At 34.4% G+C, this 20,045-nt stretch overlaps 1 protein-coding gene across 2 annotated transcripts in view; it reads left to right on the forward strand.

Moving 5' to 3' along the window:
• The window catches only part of CYFIP1 (cytoplasmic FMR1 interacting protein 1), a 159,885-nt gene that overhangs the window by 69,032 nt on the left and 70,808 nt on the right, over positions 1-20,045 (forward strand). For both annotated transcript variants that reach the window (XM_031959085.1, XM_003765622.3), the window contains 10 exons: positions 2,440-2,536; positions 2,671-2,799; positions 4,888-4,992; positions 5,490-5,581; positions 7,887-8,004; positions 9,445-9,567; positions 12,840-12,965; positions 14,448-14,614; positions 16,996-17,143; positions 18,687-18,840. In XM_031959085.1, coding sequence (XP_031814945.1) covers positions 2,440-2,536; positions 2,671-2,799; positions 4,888-4,992; positions 5,490-5,581; positions 7,887-8,004; positions 9,445-9,567; positions 12,840-12,965; positions 14,448-14,614; positions 16,996-17,143; positions 18,687-18,840 — 1,259 coding nt within the window. The remainder of the gene's footprint in view (positions 1-2,439; positions 2,537-2,670; positions 2,800-4,887; positions 4,993-5,489; positions 5,582-7,886; positions 8,005-9,444; positions 9,568-12,839; positions 12,966-14,447; positions 14,615-16,995; positions 17,144-18,686; positions 18,841-20,045) is intronic.

A 20,045-nucleotide genomic window follows, 5' to 3' on the forward strand; every position in this document is an offset into this window, starting at 1 on the left:
ATGATGAGAAGTCACTATAGGATGAATTTGTGTTCAAATAGTATACTCTTAATGGTAAAGGAGATGGAAAAGGAATACAAATGAGACCACTGCTGGGGGGGAGGGTCTCCCTTTGATGAATTAATATAGGAGAACCACAAAGAGTAGGGAGACATAAATGAGCTGTAAAATATACCTGTTAGGGGAAATAGTCATATCACTGAGATCTTTAATTTGTTGGAGTAATAATAGCTGACATTTATAGATCACTTTACATATATTATCTCATTTGATTCTTACAGATGTTGAGGAAATAGAACATTAAAAACATTCAATGACTAACTTAGTGTCATACAACTAATAAATGGTATAAATGGAGTTTGAACATATAGACTTCTTGATTCCAAGTCTCCCCGTCTTTCTACTACAATATACTGTCACAGCCCTTCCCTTATACATTTTGGACAGTCCCCAATACCATTTCATTCTGATTTTGTTGTAAATGTTTTCTACTCCCTGTGAAGTGAACAGTAGGTTTCTACTCTGACTGCTTGGGGGACCATTTTCTGTTAGCTACAGTTCCTTTTTTATAGATAATCTTACTTTTGGGATTAGCAAGAAGAAACTATATACATAGAAGAATCATATGTAGAAAATGGTAATAAATAGCCTGTAAACAAGAGATGCCATTTCTTTGAGATGATGCACTTTCATTGGGTATTTATATATAGTGCAATAGATGGAATGCTGGGCTTTGAGTCGGTAAGATTTATCATTCTGAGCCTCAAATGCTTACTAGTTATTAGTCAGTAGCTCAATTTCTTCATCATTTGTGAGAATCAAATGAGATAATATATGTAAAGTGATCTATAAATGTCAGCTATTATTACTTCAGTAAATTAAAGATCTCAATCATGAGGATTCCCCCTAACAGGTATGAGGTTTCACAACTCATTTATGTCTAGGTATCCTTTGTGATTCTAGCCATTTAACCCTGTTTGCTTTAGTCCCTTGTCTGTGAAATGAGCAGAAGGAAATGGCAAACCATTCCCATATCTTTTACAAGAAAAGCCTAAATGGGATCAAGAAGAATCAGTCACGGCTGAAAACGACTGAACTTACAGCACCACTTTTATGGTGCTCTTCTTTGTATCTTACTAGATAGTTCATGGGTTGCTGTGGCTAAAGAAAATTCATTTGATAGTCAAACTTCTGATAATGAGCCTCTCCTCACTGAGCTAGAGTGGTCCTTGAAATTAGACATCAGCCCCATCTTCTCTCCTTTTCCAGCTTGATAGAACCTTGTAAAGCTTGCACTCCACTGGGACAGCCTTTGAAAATCCAGGATTATCTCAAATCAGTGAATCAGCAGGCATTTATTGAACATTGATAGAAAAAACAACTAAACAGTGTTAGCCCTCAAGAGTCTTGCATTCTATTGGTGTCTGAGTAGGACTTTTGTGTAGCAGACAAGAAATAAAGCAAATTTGAAATGGGCAGAAGAGGAATTTTTCTTGCCTTGTCCTGTCTTTTAGTTAGGTTTTCAGTGGAGACCCATTGAAGCTAGCCAGCTACCCTGATTCAATATAGGGTTTGCTTGTGATGCTAAAAGACAAGATAAAGGATCAACATTATTAATGGATAAATAAGAATAAGCCAGTTAGAGATCTAACATTTGGTAGTTAGCAATAGTTGGAAGAGCACTGGATTTGTAGTCAGAGGGCTCAGTTGGAATCTCAGCTTGTCTACTTGTTATCTGTGTGCTTCTGGGCAAATCCCTTGACTACTCTGGTTTCTCATATTTTTTTTAAAAGAAGGTGGTAGATGAATTACTGACAAAGTGTGGAAATACCTCACTAAATGAGCCTGGGAGGGAATCATGCTTTATTTTGGAAAGGGGTTATGAGCCCCCCTTTTTATTTTTTGTTGTTTTTTCGCTGAGGCAATTGGGGTTAAGTGACTTACCCAGGGTAACACAGCTCGGAAGTGTTAAGTGTCTGAGGTCATATTTGAACTCATGTCCTCCTGACTTCAGGTCTGGTTCTCTATCCACTGCACCACCTAGCTGCCCCATTTATAACCTTTTTATCTTCTTAAATTTATCTGGTAATCTGGTGAGATATTCTTTTCTCAGAATATTATTAAATACATAAAGCAAAATACATAGAATTAAAAAATAAACCAATTCAATTGAAATGCAGTTATCAAAACTATTTTTTAAAAAAATTAGTTCATGAACTCTAAGAATCTGTGATTTAGAAAAATAGATTATTTAAGAGAGAAAAGGCTTAAATGAACTTAAATGCCATGTGTTTGTAAATCTAGTTCTCTATAGCTAATTATGTCCTGTGGTTAAATTATTTTCTTCCTTTAACTTGTGCATATCTAATTTAAAAATATTCAGATGGAATTGTATTGTTTTCTTGGAATTAATTCTATCCTCCTTTTTTTCTTTCAAAGAGCTGCTCAGTTTTTACGTAAAATGGCTGACCCACAGTCCATCCAAGAGTCCCAGAACCTCTCCATGTTTTTGGCAAACCACAACAAGATTACTCAAGTAAGCTTCTACCACCGCTGTTGAGTCAAGCACAATTACATCTGTGTGCACAGATGCCATGGCAATCTCTGGTCGAGGGTTGCCTGGCGGGTGGAATCAGTAGGCGAAAACGTTCTCATTTTTTTGTATTCCAGTCTCTACAGCAACAGCTCGAGGTGATTGCTGGTTATGAAGAGCTCCTAGCAGACATTGTAAATTTGTGCATGGACTACTATGAGAATAAAATGTACTTGACACCCAGTGAGAAACACATGCTTCTCAAAGTAAGTTGCGTGGGAGCGATTGTTGCCAGCCTTAGACAGTAGTGAGGGAACAGTGTGTGTTCTCATCAAATCACAGAGCAGGAGTCATTTTGACAAATGCCCTTCTTTCTTCTTGTGCTCATTTATGAGCTTATAAAGGCATTTTACTCCCTCTACCTAGCAGGCACAGTACAGGTTCGTGACAAATTTTTGATTTGTGTATTGCGCAAATTGGAAGCAGTGGGGTATAATTATAGCTTTGTTTTAGAAGAAAATGTGCTTTTGAGTGATGAAATGAATGGATCAAATGCCATGCAGGATAAAGTGTGGCTTATTTCTATAAAATAGGTTTTTTTGTAATAAGACTCCATTTACTAATAATCCTGTAGGGTCATTCTCAGGAGTAATGAATGCTTCAGGTGACAGCCCATCAAGGATAAATCTAACGAAGTCACACAATCAGTAATTGTCAGGCACAGGTTATTACTAACTCCAAATCCAGTATTTTCATAGTACATCACTTAGGTAGAATCCTAAATATCATTAGGCTAACCTACAGGGAAGCAAAGAAAAGTAGATAGGTATGAACACAATATGTGATATTTGTTTATATAGGCTTTCATAAAATGGAAATTTATTGCTTTATACTTCAAATCCTCTCTTATTCTTCTGTGTACATGGAAGTTTTTTTTTTCTTTTTTCTATTTTGCATTTGTTTCAAATAAAATAAAAAAGAAATACATTATGCTTAAATTGAACTGTTGGTAAAGAAATGTAATTGCACATATTTTGTTCTGGGTGAACTAAACTGTTTTGTACTATATTACATTTTATGTATATTCTGCATGTACCTCTAGGATCTTCCCCATTAGAATATCAGCTCCTTGAGGACAGGGGGTGTTTCATGATTGTCTTTGTATCTCCAGTGCTTAGTACAATTCCTGACACATAGTAGGTATTTAATTAACACTTATTTGATTGCTATTTTAAAGTTTTTTTAGTTTCTATTTAATAGAGTAGCAGGACAGGCACTTACTTGATTTGAGAAGACTTAATTTTTAAAAGATGCATACAGCTGCCACCCTTGCCAGAAAAATGTATATAGCTTCCATCTTGCCTTCTTTCTACTAATATTCCATAACTCCTTTTTCTGTCCCCTTATTAAGATGAAAGTTATTTATTCCCAGCTACTGCTTACATGGCCATAATTATTTTACTGAAGCCATGTCCTGTTACAGATCATCCTCCTTTCATTTCCATCCATTAGGAACTGGACCAGTTGGAGAAAGTATTCTCCATAGAGTAGGGATGTGTTCCTGTAATCATCTTTTGGACCTTGAATTGCATTCCTCCCATAGAAACAGTGTTGTAAAGGTTGATGAGGTTTTATAATCCAGCTATATTTTGGCCACATTTTGGATGGCATAGAATTTTTTAGATTAACCTGGACCCCTAACTACAGTTGTTTCTATTTGAAATTGAATTCCAGATTTCTAACAATTGACATGCAAATGAACTTTTGGAACACAATCCATTCATAAATTGGGGATTGCCTGTGCTTTGCAGTATTCTGAAGCAAAAGCAAGAACATACTTTATATAATTTTCTCCATAATTTTGACTTGAATTGTATACTTGGTATGTCAAGCTGCTTGCAAAGCATCTTTGAAGAAACACATACCTCTGGGAATGGTTCCTCCTACTTGTATTCTTGAGATAAACTCTAATCTAAAGCATTAGATTTCAGTTATGCTGTGAATACTAATTCTGAAATTCCTACATTGACACAGAACAATTGAAAAATCTTAGCTTGATAATTCAGAACCTACATCTTTGTAACGGCTTTGAGAGGCTTTGTATTGTTCCAGCAAAGCCTAAAACATTTAGCAATTGTGTTTGATGAGACTTAGGAGATAAAAATAGAACAGTTAAACACAGTAGCACACATAAGAAAATTGCCAGGCATAGAAGAATGAAAATTCTTGATTAAAGTGTTTCATGTATGAAGAATAAATTTTGATTTAAAACTAAAAAAATATAGGGTACACGACACAGTGTTTGGAGTGAATAAACTTGGAGATCAGAGTCTTATGGAAATATTTTGTTATAGGTGATGGGATTTGGACTCTACCTGATGGATGGAAGTGTCAGTAATATCTACAAGTTAGATGCCAAGAAAAGAATAAATTTAACTAAAATAGACAAGTTCTTTAAGGTGAGTTAATTTCAGTGCCATTTAAACTATATGATGTGGGGGCAATTAGGTGGTGTAGTAAACAGAGAACCCATTCTGGAATCAGGAAGACCTCACTTCAAATGTAACTTTAGATACTGTTGACCCTTAACTAGCTGTGTGATCCTGAACAAGTCACTTAACCTTAATTGCCTGGCAAAAAACTATATGGTGTAAATAAGTGCCATTGAAAAATGTTATTTTGACTCTTTTTGTATCCCTTAGCACCATACCTAGCACAGAGTATACATTTAATAAATGCTTGCTGATTGATTTGTTGACAGTAAATGTGAACATTTTATTCTCCAGTTATTACCTTGCTTCACTTTAGCATTATGTGGTCAGCCAGGTAAAAGGTAACATCTGGCCATAAAGAACTAGTTGTCTCCGCAGAGAATGTGGGGTGTGTGTGTGTGTGTGTGTGTGAGAAATGACTATAGTAATATTCCTCCTTAATTTTCCCCCCTTTTTGAGTGCAGCAGCTTCAGGTGGTTCCACTGTTTGGTGACATGCAGATTGAATTGGCGCGATACATCAAGACCAGTGCCCACTATGAGGAAAACAAGTCTAGGTAGGAGTACATTGCCATATTTGTGTTGCCCTACTTATTCCTAGCTTCCCCTTCAAAAACCAGCTAAGAACATGGAAGTAAGCAAAACCAGAGGTCTGAGAAGTTGGTCTCAAAGTCTACTTTATTTTGTGGTAAAAGTTCTTTAACTCAGTTTGGTGTATTTGATTGCCTTATTTATTAGATACTAAGATTTTAAAAGCAATAACTTAGAAATAGAGGGAGGTAGAGAGAGGTATACTGATAGTGGTAAGAACTGGTAGCCTAACATCAAGATAATACACCTTTTAGGTCTTAAAAATGCAATAATTCAGAGCCATTGGCTTATAATGCTCAATAGCTAATGAGAGCAGTACTGTGCTCTGTGGTAACTTAGTGCAATAATTGTTATTTTTAATAACCTTTAATCATCAAGAAAAAGTAGTATTAAATTGGTGTACTTGCCTAAGCTATCTGAGGCTTAGTGAATAGAGAGCTGACCTCTAAATTCCTTGAGCAGTCACTGACTTTTGCATTTTTTTTGTATCCCCAGCCCTAGCACTGTGCACACAATAGGCACTTAATAACTATTTATTGAATAAATGGATGGGTTCTTAGGCTATTAGGTTAAATGCAGGGACCTTAGAGACTATCAATTCCAGTACCCTCATTTTACAGATAAGTACTTTGAGACACAGAAAGAATAAGTGCCTTATTTAAGTTCTCAAAGAGATAGGGAGGGGCAGAATTTGGATTCAAGTCTTTTGCATTCAAATCATTGAGTGCTTTTTTTCTACCATCCCACCCACTCCATTTCTTTCAAACTCCTTTCCTGCACTTACTACCGGTGAGACCTTGGGCAAATCACTTAAACTCTTATTAACCCCCCCAGGCAATAATCTAGGTTGCTGAAAAGGTGTATATCTGCATTGCATATCAAAGAGATGTTTTTTTTTTACTAAGAATTCTTTATACCCATGAGATTATTGTCTATTTTCCCCCATACTCTTTTCAAAAAATATTTTTTCCTTAAAATGTTAGGAAAGTATGTAATAAATTTAATATTTTCTTGGTAATGAATTGAGAAAGATTTTTATCAGAGGATATTTTTTAAAATTTCCCAGCCAGGTATTGACTGTTGCCTAGGTGGCTAAAGTTGGTCCATTGCTTGAGCTCTGGAGTCTTGAGTGACTATGAACAAAGCCAAAATTGCTAAACCTGGTAGCAGGAAGGTGATCCCCACTCTAGATGCGGTGCCATCAGTTGCTTTAGGGAGGGACAAATAAAACCAGGTTGGAAATAGAGATTAGAACTCCCATCCTGATCAGTATACGGGATCAGGCTCTGAAGTAACTAACTATTGCATTTCTAGCTCAGGCAACATAAGGGGACCCAGTATGAAAGAAAGGGAGAGAGAGAGAGAAAGAGGGGAAAAAAATTGTTAATACTTAGACTCGAGACCCAGACAGTCTTACAACATCCTTCTGTGTAAGTACTACTTGTTACCATATGATAATATTAGATGAATGAGATCTTTAGGTAATCAGCTAGATTCTCTGTATATTTTGTTGTTATTGGTTAGAGCATTTTCCTGATCTCTGGTCTTTCAAATACAAAATAAAATAAACCCGCCACCCTGAGGCTGTTTTCTTTCTTTGACAAAAGCTGATTTTTACTTCTTGTTTTTCACACAACAGATGCTAACCAAATAGCACCCAAACAAATCTCTTTTTTAAAAGTAAATTCTTTAAGAAAAGGGAAAGGAATAAGCATTTATAAAAAGTGCCTGGCACAGTGCTAAATAAACACTTGATAACTATCTTGTTTAATCCTCCCAACAGTCCTACAAGTTAGGTGCTATTACTATCCCCATTTTACAGAAACAGTTGTTATTTACATTCATTCTAAAGCAATCTGGGCCCAAACCAGGTGGGGCTTGGGGTGTGGGATCTTTGAGACACAGAGTGATTTGGGTTTAAGGAAGATCCTTAAGAAAGATATTAGCCTTTAAATTCCAAGCTATCTTGGAATGTATCCTCTAAAAAAAATTTAAGACTGACCTCAAGGAGCTTACAGTTGAAAGGAGAAACAACATGCAAACAAACATACACAAAGTTATACACAGAATAAATAGGAAATAATTAATAGAAGGAAGATGTTATAATTAAGAGGAGTTGAGAAAGGCTTTCTTTAGAAAGTGATATTTTAATTGCCATGTCAGGAAGTTTCCTGTGAGAAGATATGGTACCAGACATGACAGTTTGGTAGTACTGTTTTTGCTTACTAAACTAAACTTTCTGAACTAAATTTCTGCTCCCTCTTCAAATAGATGGACATGTACGTCTTCTAGCAGTAGTCCCCAATATAACATCTGTGAACAAATGATCCAGATAAGAGAAGACCACATGCGCTTCATCTCAGAGCTGGCTCGCTACAGCAATAATGAGGTTAGTGACATAAAAAATGTACTATTGACTTTACTCACACCAGCTGCATAACTGATGGATTGATCTGCAGGAAAAACAACATGAAAGTCTGAAAGCACAAATTAGAGTCTGGAATACTGTTTTTAATCTCACATTTAAGACAAAAGTTTTAGGAACTTCAAAGTGGTAATTTATAGTGTGTTGCTAAGTTAGGTGAAAATAACATGTACAGAAATAGCACTTCTTAAGAGGAGGTAATTGGGAAAAGGAGAAAATAATTTAAGACACATAATTTTAAAGAAAGTTGGTATCACTCTGACTCAGAAGAAAAATCTCCATATCTCCATAAAAAATCTCCACAAAAAGGACATATCTGTCCTTTCATTTCATTACATTCTTATAGGTAAGGTCTTCAAACAAATATTATCTTATTTGCATCCTTTGTGTTTTGCACATACTATGCACTTAATAAATGTGTTTTCATTCATTACACGATTCATTGTTCATACTGAGCAATGTGACCATCTATAGTCTTGGTCCTGGTCCAGTTTCAGTTCCCCCCAGATGTTTAGTTGGTTGATTTTATATTATTGGAATAGATTCTTTATGAATTTGTGGTATGTTAATTCATTTGTAAAATGTATAGCTTCTTTTAAAAAAAAATACTATAGTTTATTCTTTTTTGAAACAAAGAAAAAATAGTCACATAAAAATCTATCAACAAGTGATCTTGTCTGGTATTTGCAGTCTTCTGTACTAAAATCCCCCATCTCTGTCTATGCTACATTTTCTAACTTACCATAACATACTTGCATCTTTTATTTAAGTTTTTCTCTTTTTATTATGAAATTGACAAAAATCTACAAATGTAAACATTCTAATAAAGTAATTCATAACAGAAAATTATATATGAAACTTTTGTTATGTACAGTTTTTAAAGGATTGATTAAATTTAATCTGATAATTTATCAAAACTACCCTTTTGGCCTCTTTCTTCTTCTGAACTATCTAATGTTCTTCTCTTCTGTGCATGTGATTTTTTTAAATGTTTGATTGAGAAAGCAGATATTTTACACAGAGACTTAGCTAATGATTTCAGTAACTGGGCAAAGGAGGCGGGGAGGATGATTTAGGCTCATTTGGGAAAGGGAAGGTCAGGGAATGGCTTGACATGAGATGGCCATCACTTAGTGGGAATCTTCTATGTTACCTAAATGGAAGGTTATTACCTTGCACTCATTATACTCTGATTTCCCTTGAATCTATCTTTGTGGCTAACAGTGTGGGGTATAGCATTTAATTCACAGAACTTTGATAATATACATCTGAGGCCTTCAGAAGAGTGTTAATTTCTTAAACAGAGGTGTCTCTAAAAATCTTTTATTTTTAGAAATTGATTAGCATTACACACTGTACACATTCTTCTTCTTCACACTTGGATTTTTATTTGCTGTATTTTAGGTAGTGACTGGTTCTGGACGACAGGAAGCTCAGAAAACAGATGGAGAGTATCGTAAACTCTTTGATCTCTCTCTCCAAGGATTACAGCTGCTGTCTCAGTGGAGTGCGCATGTCATGGAAGTGGTATGTCCTTTCTACTCCAAAAAAGGGTTTTTTTGAACTTGGAAAAGAGCAGAAGAATCCAGTCATCTGTAATGAATTCTGTTGAATTGGGGAATAAATGCTCAATTTCTGATCTTTGGATAAAATAAACACATGATAACCAAGATAGGGAAGAAGAGAGAGGAAAAAAAAAATCAGAAAACCTTTTGTTTTCATAATTTTTAAAATTTGGCCATATTAGAACTAATTTCAATTTTTTTAAAAATGATCTCTTTAATGTCCTTTATTTGTCTCTTACAAATGAAATATAACAAAATTTTCAGTGGCAAAACATCTATTCAGTGAATTAAGCAGTTGGACTAAAAGTCTGTCAACAACAATTTTGTTCCTTTTTTGTGGGAGAATATGGCATGTTATTTATAAATGGTATAAACTAAACTATTTTAGAAGTTAGAACTTTTTTCTCTTCATGATCTTTTTATCTGAATTCATTAAAAGATATTTGTAATATATTTTCATTAGCTAGATGGAAATTTTTGCCCTAATTTCTCATATAGCATCATAGAATGTTTGGGTTGAAGGGACCTCAGAGGTCATGTTATCTCATTCAGTGTGGCAAATTCTCCTTAAGCACCATGCATAAACTCTCCTTAAACTTTAACCATGTGCAGAGTACTGTATGATTGCTAGAAGAGATAAAAAATTTAGGGAAATCCCCACTGTTTCCAAGTAGAAGAATATGACATATACCTAAATAACTATAGTGCAAGATGATCTCTAAGTATAAAAGAGATATATGAATCTCGTGTTAAGCAAGACATGAAAAATATAACCAGGTTGGAGGAGAACAGACAAATTTAGAAATTCTTTCTGATATGACATAAGCAAAGGTTTTGGACATGTGGAGTTTAAGATACTAATTGTACACTTGGGTCAAAGTGTCCTATGAGAATTTGTGGATATAGGTGAAATTAGGAAAAAGAGATTTGGGCATCATCTATAGACAGAGAAAACATGAATGCTCGAGATTGAATGAGATTGTCAAAGCATGTATAGAAAAGGGAAAAAAAAAAAGTCAATGTAGAGACCTCCTTTTTTCTCACCATGAGGAGTTAAGAAGATAAGGAACCTGCTAGTAAAAGAGAAATGTTTGTAGACAAAGGAGAATAACCACAAGTGACTCCAAGCTAAAGAAGGAGAAGGAAGTCAGGAGTATTAAATGCTGCAGAGGCTAAGGAAATGAGTACTGGAAAGAACTGTTGGTGATTAGGAGGACATGGGTGATTTTTTTTTAAAGGGGGGCCATTGAGCAAATGACAGAGATGGACACTAGATTTTTCTTTGTATCCGTCTCTTTAAATTTATAGCTTTTGTTTCTAATCTTCATTTTGAAATATGTTTCTCTCTCCCATCCTTTTTATAATGTGGTTTTAAGTTCCTTGATATTATTCTTCCTAAAATTCATTGCCCAGAATTTCAAAATACTTTGGGTAGGGGCATAACAGCATTATTACCTGGATACAGTATTTTTTTTTCTTTGTAAAGCAGTTTAATTGATCATTTCCCAACATGCCGTTGCCTTCTTTGTAATAGATGCTTAAGAAGATAGAATTGGTGATACCTGTATAGTTATTTTCACCTTTATTGAGAAGTGGAAATGTTGATATTATATTTTTATTATTGTGGCATAAAAATGTATTAGGTTTTGACTGCTTTGTTAAATGTGTTGAATTTGCACTTTCTGATCTGTTTCACATAAACTGTTGTCTAGATAATGTCTCCCATCTCATTCTGGTATTTAGTTAGTTGATTCTTTGAAATCAAGTGCAGGATTTTAAATTTAATAGAAATAAATATGATTGTTCTACATTCACTTCCTATTTTTTCTAATTTGTCCAGATCCTTTTTCATCCAGCTTTTTGAAATTCTAAAATTTGAAAATCATATCATACCATCTTTGTCTTTATCCAAGTCACCAATGTGATTAAACAGAATAAGATCAAAGACACTGTAGTGTTTTTTTCAAAACCATTTTATGGAAAAGAAAAATAAGGTAGCAACAGGTAGTATCTGTAAAGCAGAAAACAGATAAGACTTTTTTTAAAGTCAAGAGTAATTTTAATACAGTTCTCTAAAATTATATAAAATATGTGAAATATCTCTGTAAATGCCCTTAATGTGGTCCACTACTGACATATGAACATTTCATGGAAACTTTTTTTCAGTTATTTTTCTATTGTGAATTTATTGACATACTTTTAATTACATGTTCGATTCCATGTTGGATAATACCTATTCAAATGGATTGAAGTTTAACTTCACTAATGAAATTTCTAATTTTTTGTACAACAAAGATCTAAAGATTTGTAAGTCCCCTAAGTATCACCTTTTTAGAGCTTTTAAGGGAGTTATACATCTATAGATCACTTTGTTCCATTAGCTCTTTAAAATATGTGCTTATTTGGAAATTATGAAGAAGCTTCACTAAACCCCTATGTGTATTATCTTTCTTCTTTGGAATATAAGTTTTTTGAGGGAAAGGAATGAATGTCTTACTTGTTGATATTTGTATCCTTAAAACTTATAGTGCGTGGTACCTTGGAACATTTAAGTAAACATATAATAAAAATTTTTTTATTCATTCTTTTTTAAGCTTATATACATTTACATATAGATGTAGTATGCATTAAGCAAATCTCTGGCATTTTCATAATAGTGGATTTTTTGTATTAGACATGTGTGTATGTGTATGTGTGCCTTTTAGAACATAAAGAATATATTTTGCCTTTATCTCAGCGTGGCTAGATGGCACAGTAGGTTCAGAACTCTAGACCTAGAGTCAGTAAGACCCAAGTTCAAATTCAATCTCAGACATTTAGTAGCTGTGTGACCCTGATTTTCTTGGCAAAATACTGACGTGGTTTATCATTCCTTCTCACTTAACTCTGTTTTCCTCAATTTCCTTATCTGTAAAATGAACTGGAGAAGAAAATGAGAAACCACTCAATTTGTTTGCCAAAAAAATCCCAAGTGGAATTATTGAAGAATCAGACCAACTCAAACAATTGAACTAAAACAGAATAGGAACTAGATGTGGAAATAGTTTATAGTACAGTTATTGAGTCATAGCAATTGAAAATCGCATGATGTGAATAACCTTAAAAACCTTTGGAAATGACTTAATAACTACAAATATGCATTTGGCAGTCGATAAAAAGCATTTCATACAATAGGGACTTGTCTCTTATGCATTGTTCTTTCTTTCTCTTTTCTGGTTTTCTTTTCAATACCAGTATTCATGGAAACTTGTTCACCCCACTGACAAATACTCCAACAAGGACTGCCCTGACAATGCAGAAGAGTATGAGCGAGCGACACGATATAATTATACCAGTGAGGAGAAGTTTGCTTTGGTGGAGGTGAGAGGGTTATCTCTCCTTCTGGTTTGGGTTTTGCTTTCTTTCCTCAGTCTTTTTTTAATTTTTTAAAAAATTGGGTATTATTTTTAATATTATTTTATTTTTCCAAACACATGTAAAGATAGTTTTCCACATTCATTTTTGCAAGACTTTGTGCTCCAAATTTTTCTCCCTCCACCTCTCCCTTTCCCCAGGTAACAAGCTATCTGATATAGGTTAAATGTGTGCCATTCTTTTAAACATATTTCCATATTGTCATGTTATGCAAGAAAAATCAGATCAAAAGGGGAAAAAAAAATTGTGAAAGAGGAAAAAAAACAGAAACAAAAAGGTGAAAATACAATGCTTTGATCTACATTCAGTCTCCATAGTTCTTTCTCTGGATTTTACTGGGATTTTCCATCCCAAATCTGTGGGAATTGCCTTGAATGATCATGTTGTGGAAAAGAGCCAAGTCCATCACAGTTGATCATCACATAATCTTCTTTTTACTGGATACAATGTACTCTTGGTTCTGCTTACTTTATTTAACATCCGTTCATGTAAGTCTTTAAAAAAAAAATGTTAGCTTTATTCTAAGCTAACATCTACTTGCTGTTTTTCTTTTATTTGAAATCTTGGAGTGAAAAGGATATTTTGGAATGAGTATTTTAAACTCCTAAAATACAGATCCAATCATGTTGCCCAGGTACTCAATAAATTCTAGCAGCTTCCTATTGCTTCCAGGATCAAATACAAAGTGTTTCATTTGGCATTCCAAACCCCCTTCCTACTTTTCCAGTTTTTGCACACCTTAATCTCCATCACATACACTCTGATCCTTTGACACTGACCTCCTGGATAATCCATGAACAACAGACATCATCTCTGGACATTCACTTTTGTACCTGGAATGGGCTCTCCTTCCACAAGCTTCCTTTGTGGCTTCCTTTAAGACCCAACTAAAATTCTACTTTTTATTCCTCTTAATTCCAGTGCCTTCCCTCTTTTAATGATTTCCTGTTTATCCTAATTGTAGCTTACTTTGTTGATATTTGTTAGCATGTTGTCTCCCTTATTATATAGGAAGCTGCTCAAAGGAAGGAGCTATGTTCTGCCTCTTTGTATTTCCAATGCTTAGCATAGTAATATTTATTTATTGTTTGCTATTTTCAAAAGAGCTTTATTCTAAGATTCTGCCCTTCTGTTATTTCTACATTTCAAGTTAGATGTGAAACATTCAGGCATTCCTATTTTGTTTTCGTGTCTCTTCCCTGGAAGAATCATAATAGAGCATACAGGTATTTACATGTAATAAAATAGATTGGAAAAATGTTTTCTGTTTATGAAAACCCTTTACCCATCTCACATTTGCTTCCAAAACCTTTTTTCTCTTGTTTTGTGGCATACCAAGGGCTGTGTGTTCTTATAGATGTGTGTTTATTTTCTTTACCCTTTGGACTTGATCCAGGCACAAGTTTAAAATAATGTTTTTCTTTGCAGGTGATTGCAATGATCAAAGGCTTACAGGTACTGATGGGGAGGATGGAAAGTGTGTTCAATCACGCTATTCGTCATACCATTTATGCAGCTCTTCAGGATTTCTCCCAGGTTACACTCAGGGAGCCTTTGAGACAGGCCATCAAAAAGAAGAAGAATGTCATTCAGAGGTTAATATTGGTTTAATTTACCTTCTTGTCCCTCTCCCCAATTTCTATAATTATATTGTCATATAGGTTGTAAGTGGGTCTTTTTGGGTTTATTTTTCTTTTTCAATAAATGCACTAAAAAGACAGTGTAGAGTATTGAAGAGAAGACTAATCGAGTCAGAAAAAGCCAGTTTTAAGTCCTGCCATAGATAGATAGACAGACAGATAGATAGATAGAGACATACATACATACATACAAATTGTGTAATCTTGGGCATATCACTTAAACCATTCAGTGCCCCAGAGCTGTCTCTCAGGTTGAAATTTATAGGAGATTTTCTCACTTACAAGAATAAAGAGAATTCTAAAAAAGGAGAATTCTTCACATGGAAAAATCCTCAAAGTTAACTTAAGAATTTCTGATGTTGTCTGTCCTTTGAAAGGGTTTCATTCTTTCAAAATTAATGTTGGGAGGTTCTGTCCTTAATGCCAGGGGTGCTGCTATCATTTACATGTAATTCACATAATTACAGAATTCTGAATCATAGTCTAAAGAACTGTTTACTAGAGCATACACGATAAGGTCATCCAACCTATGCTTGAAGAAGACCTCCAATGAGGTGGAATTCACTGTCTATCAAAATAATTCATCTCATTTTACTTTGGGGCAGCTCCAATTATTCCTCTCCTATAATGGCCTTATGTGGCTTGGAGGCCTTGCACAAAATCATATGACTAACAAGTATTAGAGCCAGGAATTGAACCCAGATTCATAATTTCAAGTAATTCCATAATTCCACTCTAGCATTTTAATGTTATGATATTTCATTCTTTTTATTTTTGTTTTTTTCCTCAATAGTATTTTATTTTTCCAAATATATGTAAAGATAGTTTTCAACGTTCATTTTTGTAAAACTTTGTGTTCCATTTTTTCTCTTTCTTCCTCACCTCTCCCCTCCCCAAGACAGCAAGCAATCTAATATATTTATTAATATTAAATATTATTTTAAATTTAATGTAATATAAAATATAAACACATAAAACATAAATATAGAAATATCAAAATATCAAAATGAATATTAATATTAAATATGTGCCATTCTTTTAAACATATTTCCATATTTGTCATACTATGCAAGAAAAATCAGACCAAAAGGAAAAAAAATAAGAAAAACAAACAAAAAGGTGAAAATACTATGTTTCGATCCATATTTAGGCTTCATAGTTCTCTCTCTGAATGTGATTGGCATTTTCCATCTCAAATCTATTGGAATTGCCCTACATCACTTCATTGTTGAAAAGAGCCAAGTCCATCACAGTTATTACTATGTACTGCTCACTTCACTTAGCCTCAGTTCATATAAGTCTTCCCAGGCTTTTCTGAAATCAGCCTGCTCATCATTTCTTATAGAATAATTATAGAATATAGAATTATTATAGAATAATAAAATTTTTTTTAACTTCATATGTATTTCATTCTTTAAAAAAAATTATCTTCCTCATTGTATTGAAGTATGTATGGAAGTATGGAAGTCCTAGTAGCACTCTCTATATTATATATTATATTATAAATGGATTTTTTTTCTCAGCAATATTTTAAAACCCCACTTTTTTGTGTATGAACAGAGGTGAGTTTTCATTTTATATTCCCATAGACAAATTGATCTGTGGCTGTTTCTGCCTTGATTCTTTTTGGTGGCATAGTAAAGACAGGGATTGCTGAATGCTATTTTGTTATGATCACTTCTTTTTTAGCTAGCTTTTCCTCATGTTACTCATTTTAATTTACTACTCTTTCCCTTGATTTATAATTGGTAGAAATAAAGTGAATTTAACTTATAAAAGGGCAGAGACTGTACCTGTGGTTGCATTCATAAAGGGAACTTCCAGATGAGCAAATTACCTCTAACAAAGTAGGTTTGGGCCCTTTCTCTGAAATTTAAGGATATTTTAAAAGTTACCTAAAATCCTGGGAGGTTAAATAACTTGTCCATAGCCTCACAATTTGTTTGTGTAAGTTAGGACTGGATAAATATTAAAAATTAGTTTTTGTATTATTAAGTAGTATCTTTGAATTATACTTAAGAGGTAAACTTTTAGGTAGAGATGTAATTATTCCTTTGTAAAATATGTGTATGTGTGTACAGATACCACACACACACACACACACACACACACACATTTATTTAAAAGCCATATAGAAAAAAGCTTTAGTGTTAAAATGAGACCTTCATACTACATTTGTCTTTCCCTCATCCTTTAAAATTGGAGTTAATGAGAGTAACTGTATAAGGTATATTGTAATGAGCTAATACTTTTAAAATAAATTTAAACTTTAATGATTTAAAGTTTTGACATCCAATTTTGCTGATCGAATGTTTTGGGATTTTGGGTATGCTCAGTGTTTTACAGGCCATCAGGAAAACAGTATGTGACTGGGAAGCAGGACATGAGCCCTTCAATGATCCTGCTCTAAGAGGAGAAAAGGATCCAAAGACTGGCTTTGACATTAAAGTTCCAAGACGAGCAGTGGGCCCATCCAGTACCCAGGTATTCCTCTTTTTTCACCCTGTGCCAATGTATATATCTTCTACAGTAGAGCTGGGGATATTTTTTTAGGCTGGTAATTCTAAAGGTGGAAGCTTATTATAAATAGTGCATTGAAAGGAAAATTAAAATGTCAAATTGCTCTTCTTTGTTTCTTTCCCTTTCTTCTTCTGAATAAAAATAATGAAAATATGTCATTTTGATTATATAATGACCTACTCATTGACAATGACTTTTCCCAATCTTATTTCCCATTCCTTGGCCAATTTTTATTTTAATACAATCCAAATTTGGAAATTACACAGCCAAACAAATTTATTTTAAAAAAAAAAATACTTGTTTTCCAAATTTCTTTCTTTGCATACAGAAGCTCATTTACCTACTTAATCTCCCTTCCTGAAAACTTGGGTGAAGAGCTATGTATAAATGTGATTATAAACAGTTCCTATATTGTGCTTTTATGTAGTTTTGTTGTTGTTGTTCAAAATATGTGGTCATGGTTTTTATGTATGGAAATCTGCAAAATGTTAATCTTGTAAAGAACAAAAGTTAAAATTGTAAGTTTTTGTGGCTTTTAGTGTTTCATTATTATTAAACCACCATCAATGTTCTCTTCTCTTTGGTATGTTTGAGCCTTAAACTTCAGCAGCTTTCTGTGATCATTGCCTTTCACAAACTGATTTATTCAGTCATTTGTCTTATTTTTCCTTTTCTGGGGCTAAATACTTCTGACTGATCTCTTCTGTTAGGTGTCGTTTGTAATATCTTCAGTGATATTGAAAAATCTCTTTGAAAAATGTCAGCAAAAAAATAAAAGGCTGACTATCTGAAATCTTAAAGTCTCCACAAAGCTTTAAAAAAGGGGGGTTGAATTCGATAGCTTAGATTTGGCTTGCCCTTATTGGGTGGCTAAGTTTACACTTGCATGTTGACTGCATTGCTTTCCACACCTAACAGACTAATCTATTTTCTCCTCTTGTCTGATTCCATTTCCTAATTGACCCACGTGTGTTTTATTAACGGATTCTCTCCCCCGCCTTTCCCTGTCTGTTGGTTTTTAGCTCTACATGGTGCGCACTATGGCAGAGTCCTTGAACTCTGTTGAGCTGTTGAAGCAGCTCAAGTCTTTGGGAATGGAAAAGCTTTTGCATGTGGTAAACAAGTTTCTGAGGCAGTCCTACATCTATCCACCTCTTTTAACCTTTGGTGGTAAGACATTATTTTTTTTAAAAGTTTATGGCAATAAGGTGAACTGTTCCGCTACAAGTTGTCTCTTTAGATGAAGAAGTTGATGTATTGTCCAAAGGAGAAAGCCAGTTTTTTCTCCATTGGTTCATTAACTCCAATCATGGGATACCCACGTGGGATAGCCACATTGATGCTTGTGGACCCCTTCTTTGAAGGGGAACCATTTCCTTGACAAGCCCCAGGGATTATCAATTTGTAGCCGAGCAGTCGCTTTCTTTGTTTTTCTCAGTTTTGCTCAACTAATGTTCCATGTGTATTTTTCCCCCTCCCTTTACGAATGTTTCCTTGAATGATACAGCTTTACATGGTGAGAACCATGCTAGAGTCCCTCATTGCAGACAAAAGTGGTTCCAAGAAAACTTTGAGAAGTAGCCTTGAGGGGCCCACCATATTGGACATAGAAAAATTTCATCGAGAGTCATTCTTCTACACTCATTTGATAAATTTCAGTGGTAAGAGATACAGATGATCAGTGTTCAGCAAGCATGTCCTAACACCGCTAACACCATCCAGAATGTTTCCGATTGCTTAAGAGTTAACTTTGCTCTAGTCTGTTTTCTACTCACCCAGGACAGTGAAGTGTTGTAACTTTTGCACCATGGTCACGTTAGATAATTCAGTGTTTGTGCTGTTTTGTTGTTTTTCTTGTGGTTGTTGTTTTTTTTTAAGCTAATTCTTCCCTGGCTATGGCACTCTTGGCAACAACTATATAGTAACTTATTGTTTTGTCACCTTAGCAAAAGCCAGGACTTATTATGATTGTTAAATATCTATAATTTTAGACCAGAGTGTGATTGTAAGGAACACCATGTAATATGAAATGTAGCATTTCTTAACCTCATACCCACTGTAGCATTGACAAGTGTTTAATGTCTAGACTTGATATTTGGAAGATGGTAACTCACTTCCAAGATGAGGCAAACCAAGTTGATGTTTTTCTTTTTCTTCAGGATATCCCTTAGTTCTTGTTGGAATTGTAATCGGAAACATGCTACCCAGTAGATTTCGCCTACTGCCATCAGATGTATCTAGTCTTTGTCACCACCACATTGTGCTGTCTGTCATGTTGATTTTGTTGCCTGGCACTTGGCTTTTAAAGTGCTGTATTTGTCCTGCTCTCATGCTTGTTTTCAATAATACGTGTATTAGAAGGCAGAATCGTGAAGGCATTTTAAAAAATCTTAAATATCCTTTTACAAAGCTTTCAACTATTTTTATTACTGCCCATCTGTATTGTGTGATAACTGTTGTCTCCATTTCTTACTGGTAGTCCGTAAAGAATTTTTTTTTCTCATGAGAAGAAAAGTGATCCTTCATATCTTTGCCCAAACCCTTTTTCATCTTTCATTATTTAAAAAAAAAAAAAAAAAAAAAAAAAAAAAGTCTTTTTTTTTTTTTTCCTGTAATGTGCTCTTTAGCCAAGAGACATATCAATATCAGGGTGGGAATTGTGCAGTGCAAAGAGAAGTATGGATGGAGTCAGAGAACCCAACTTCTGAACCCATATAGTATTTATTAATTATGTGACCACATGCAAATTATTTAATTTCTCCAGACTTCACTTTCCTCCTCTGTAAAATGAGGATACTCTCCTCTAACCCTAAACCTTTGGTCATCTGAATTGGCAAAAGTCTGGTGATTGACAATGGTGGGCAGG

This window comes from Sarcophilus harrisii, chromosome 3, assembly GCF_902635505.1.
Source record: "Sarcophilus harrisii chromosome 3, mSarHar1.11, whole genome shotgun sequence".
Taxonomy (NCBI): domain Eukaryota; kingdom Metazoa; phylum Chordata; class Mammalia; order Dasyuromorphia; family Dasyuridae; genus Sarcophilus; species Sarcophilus harrisii.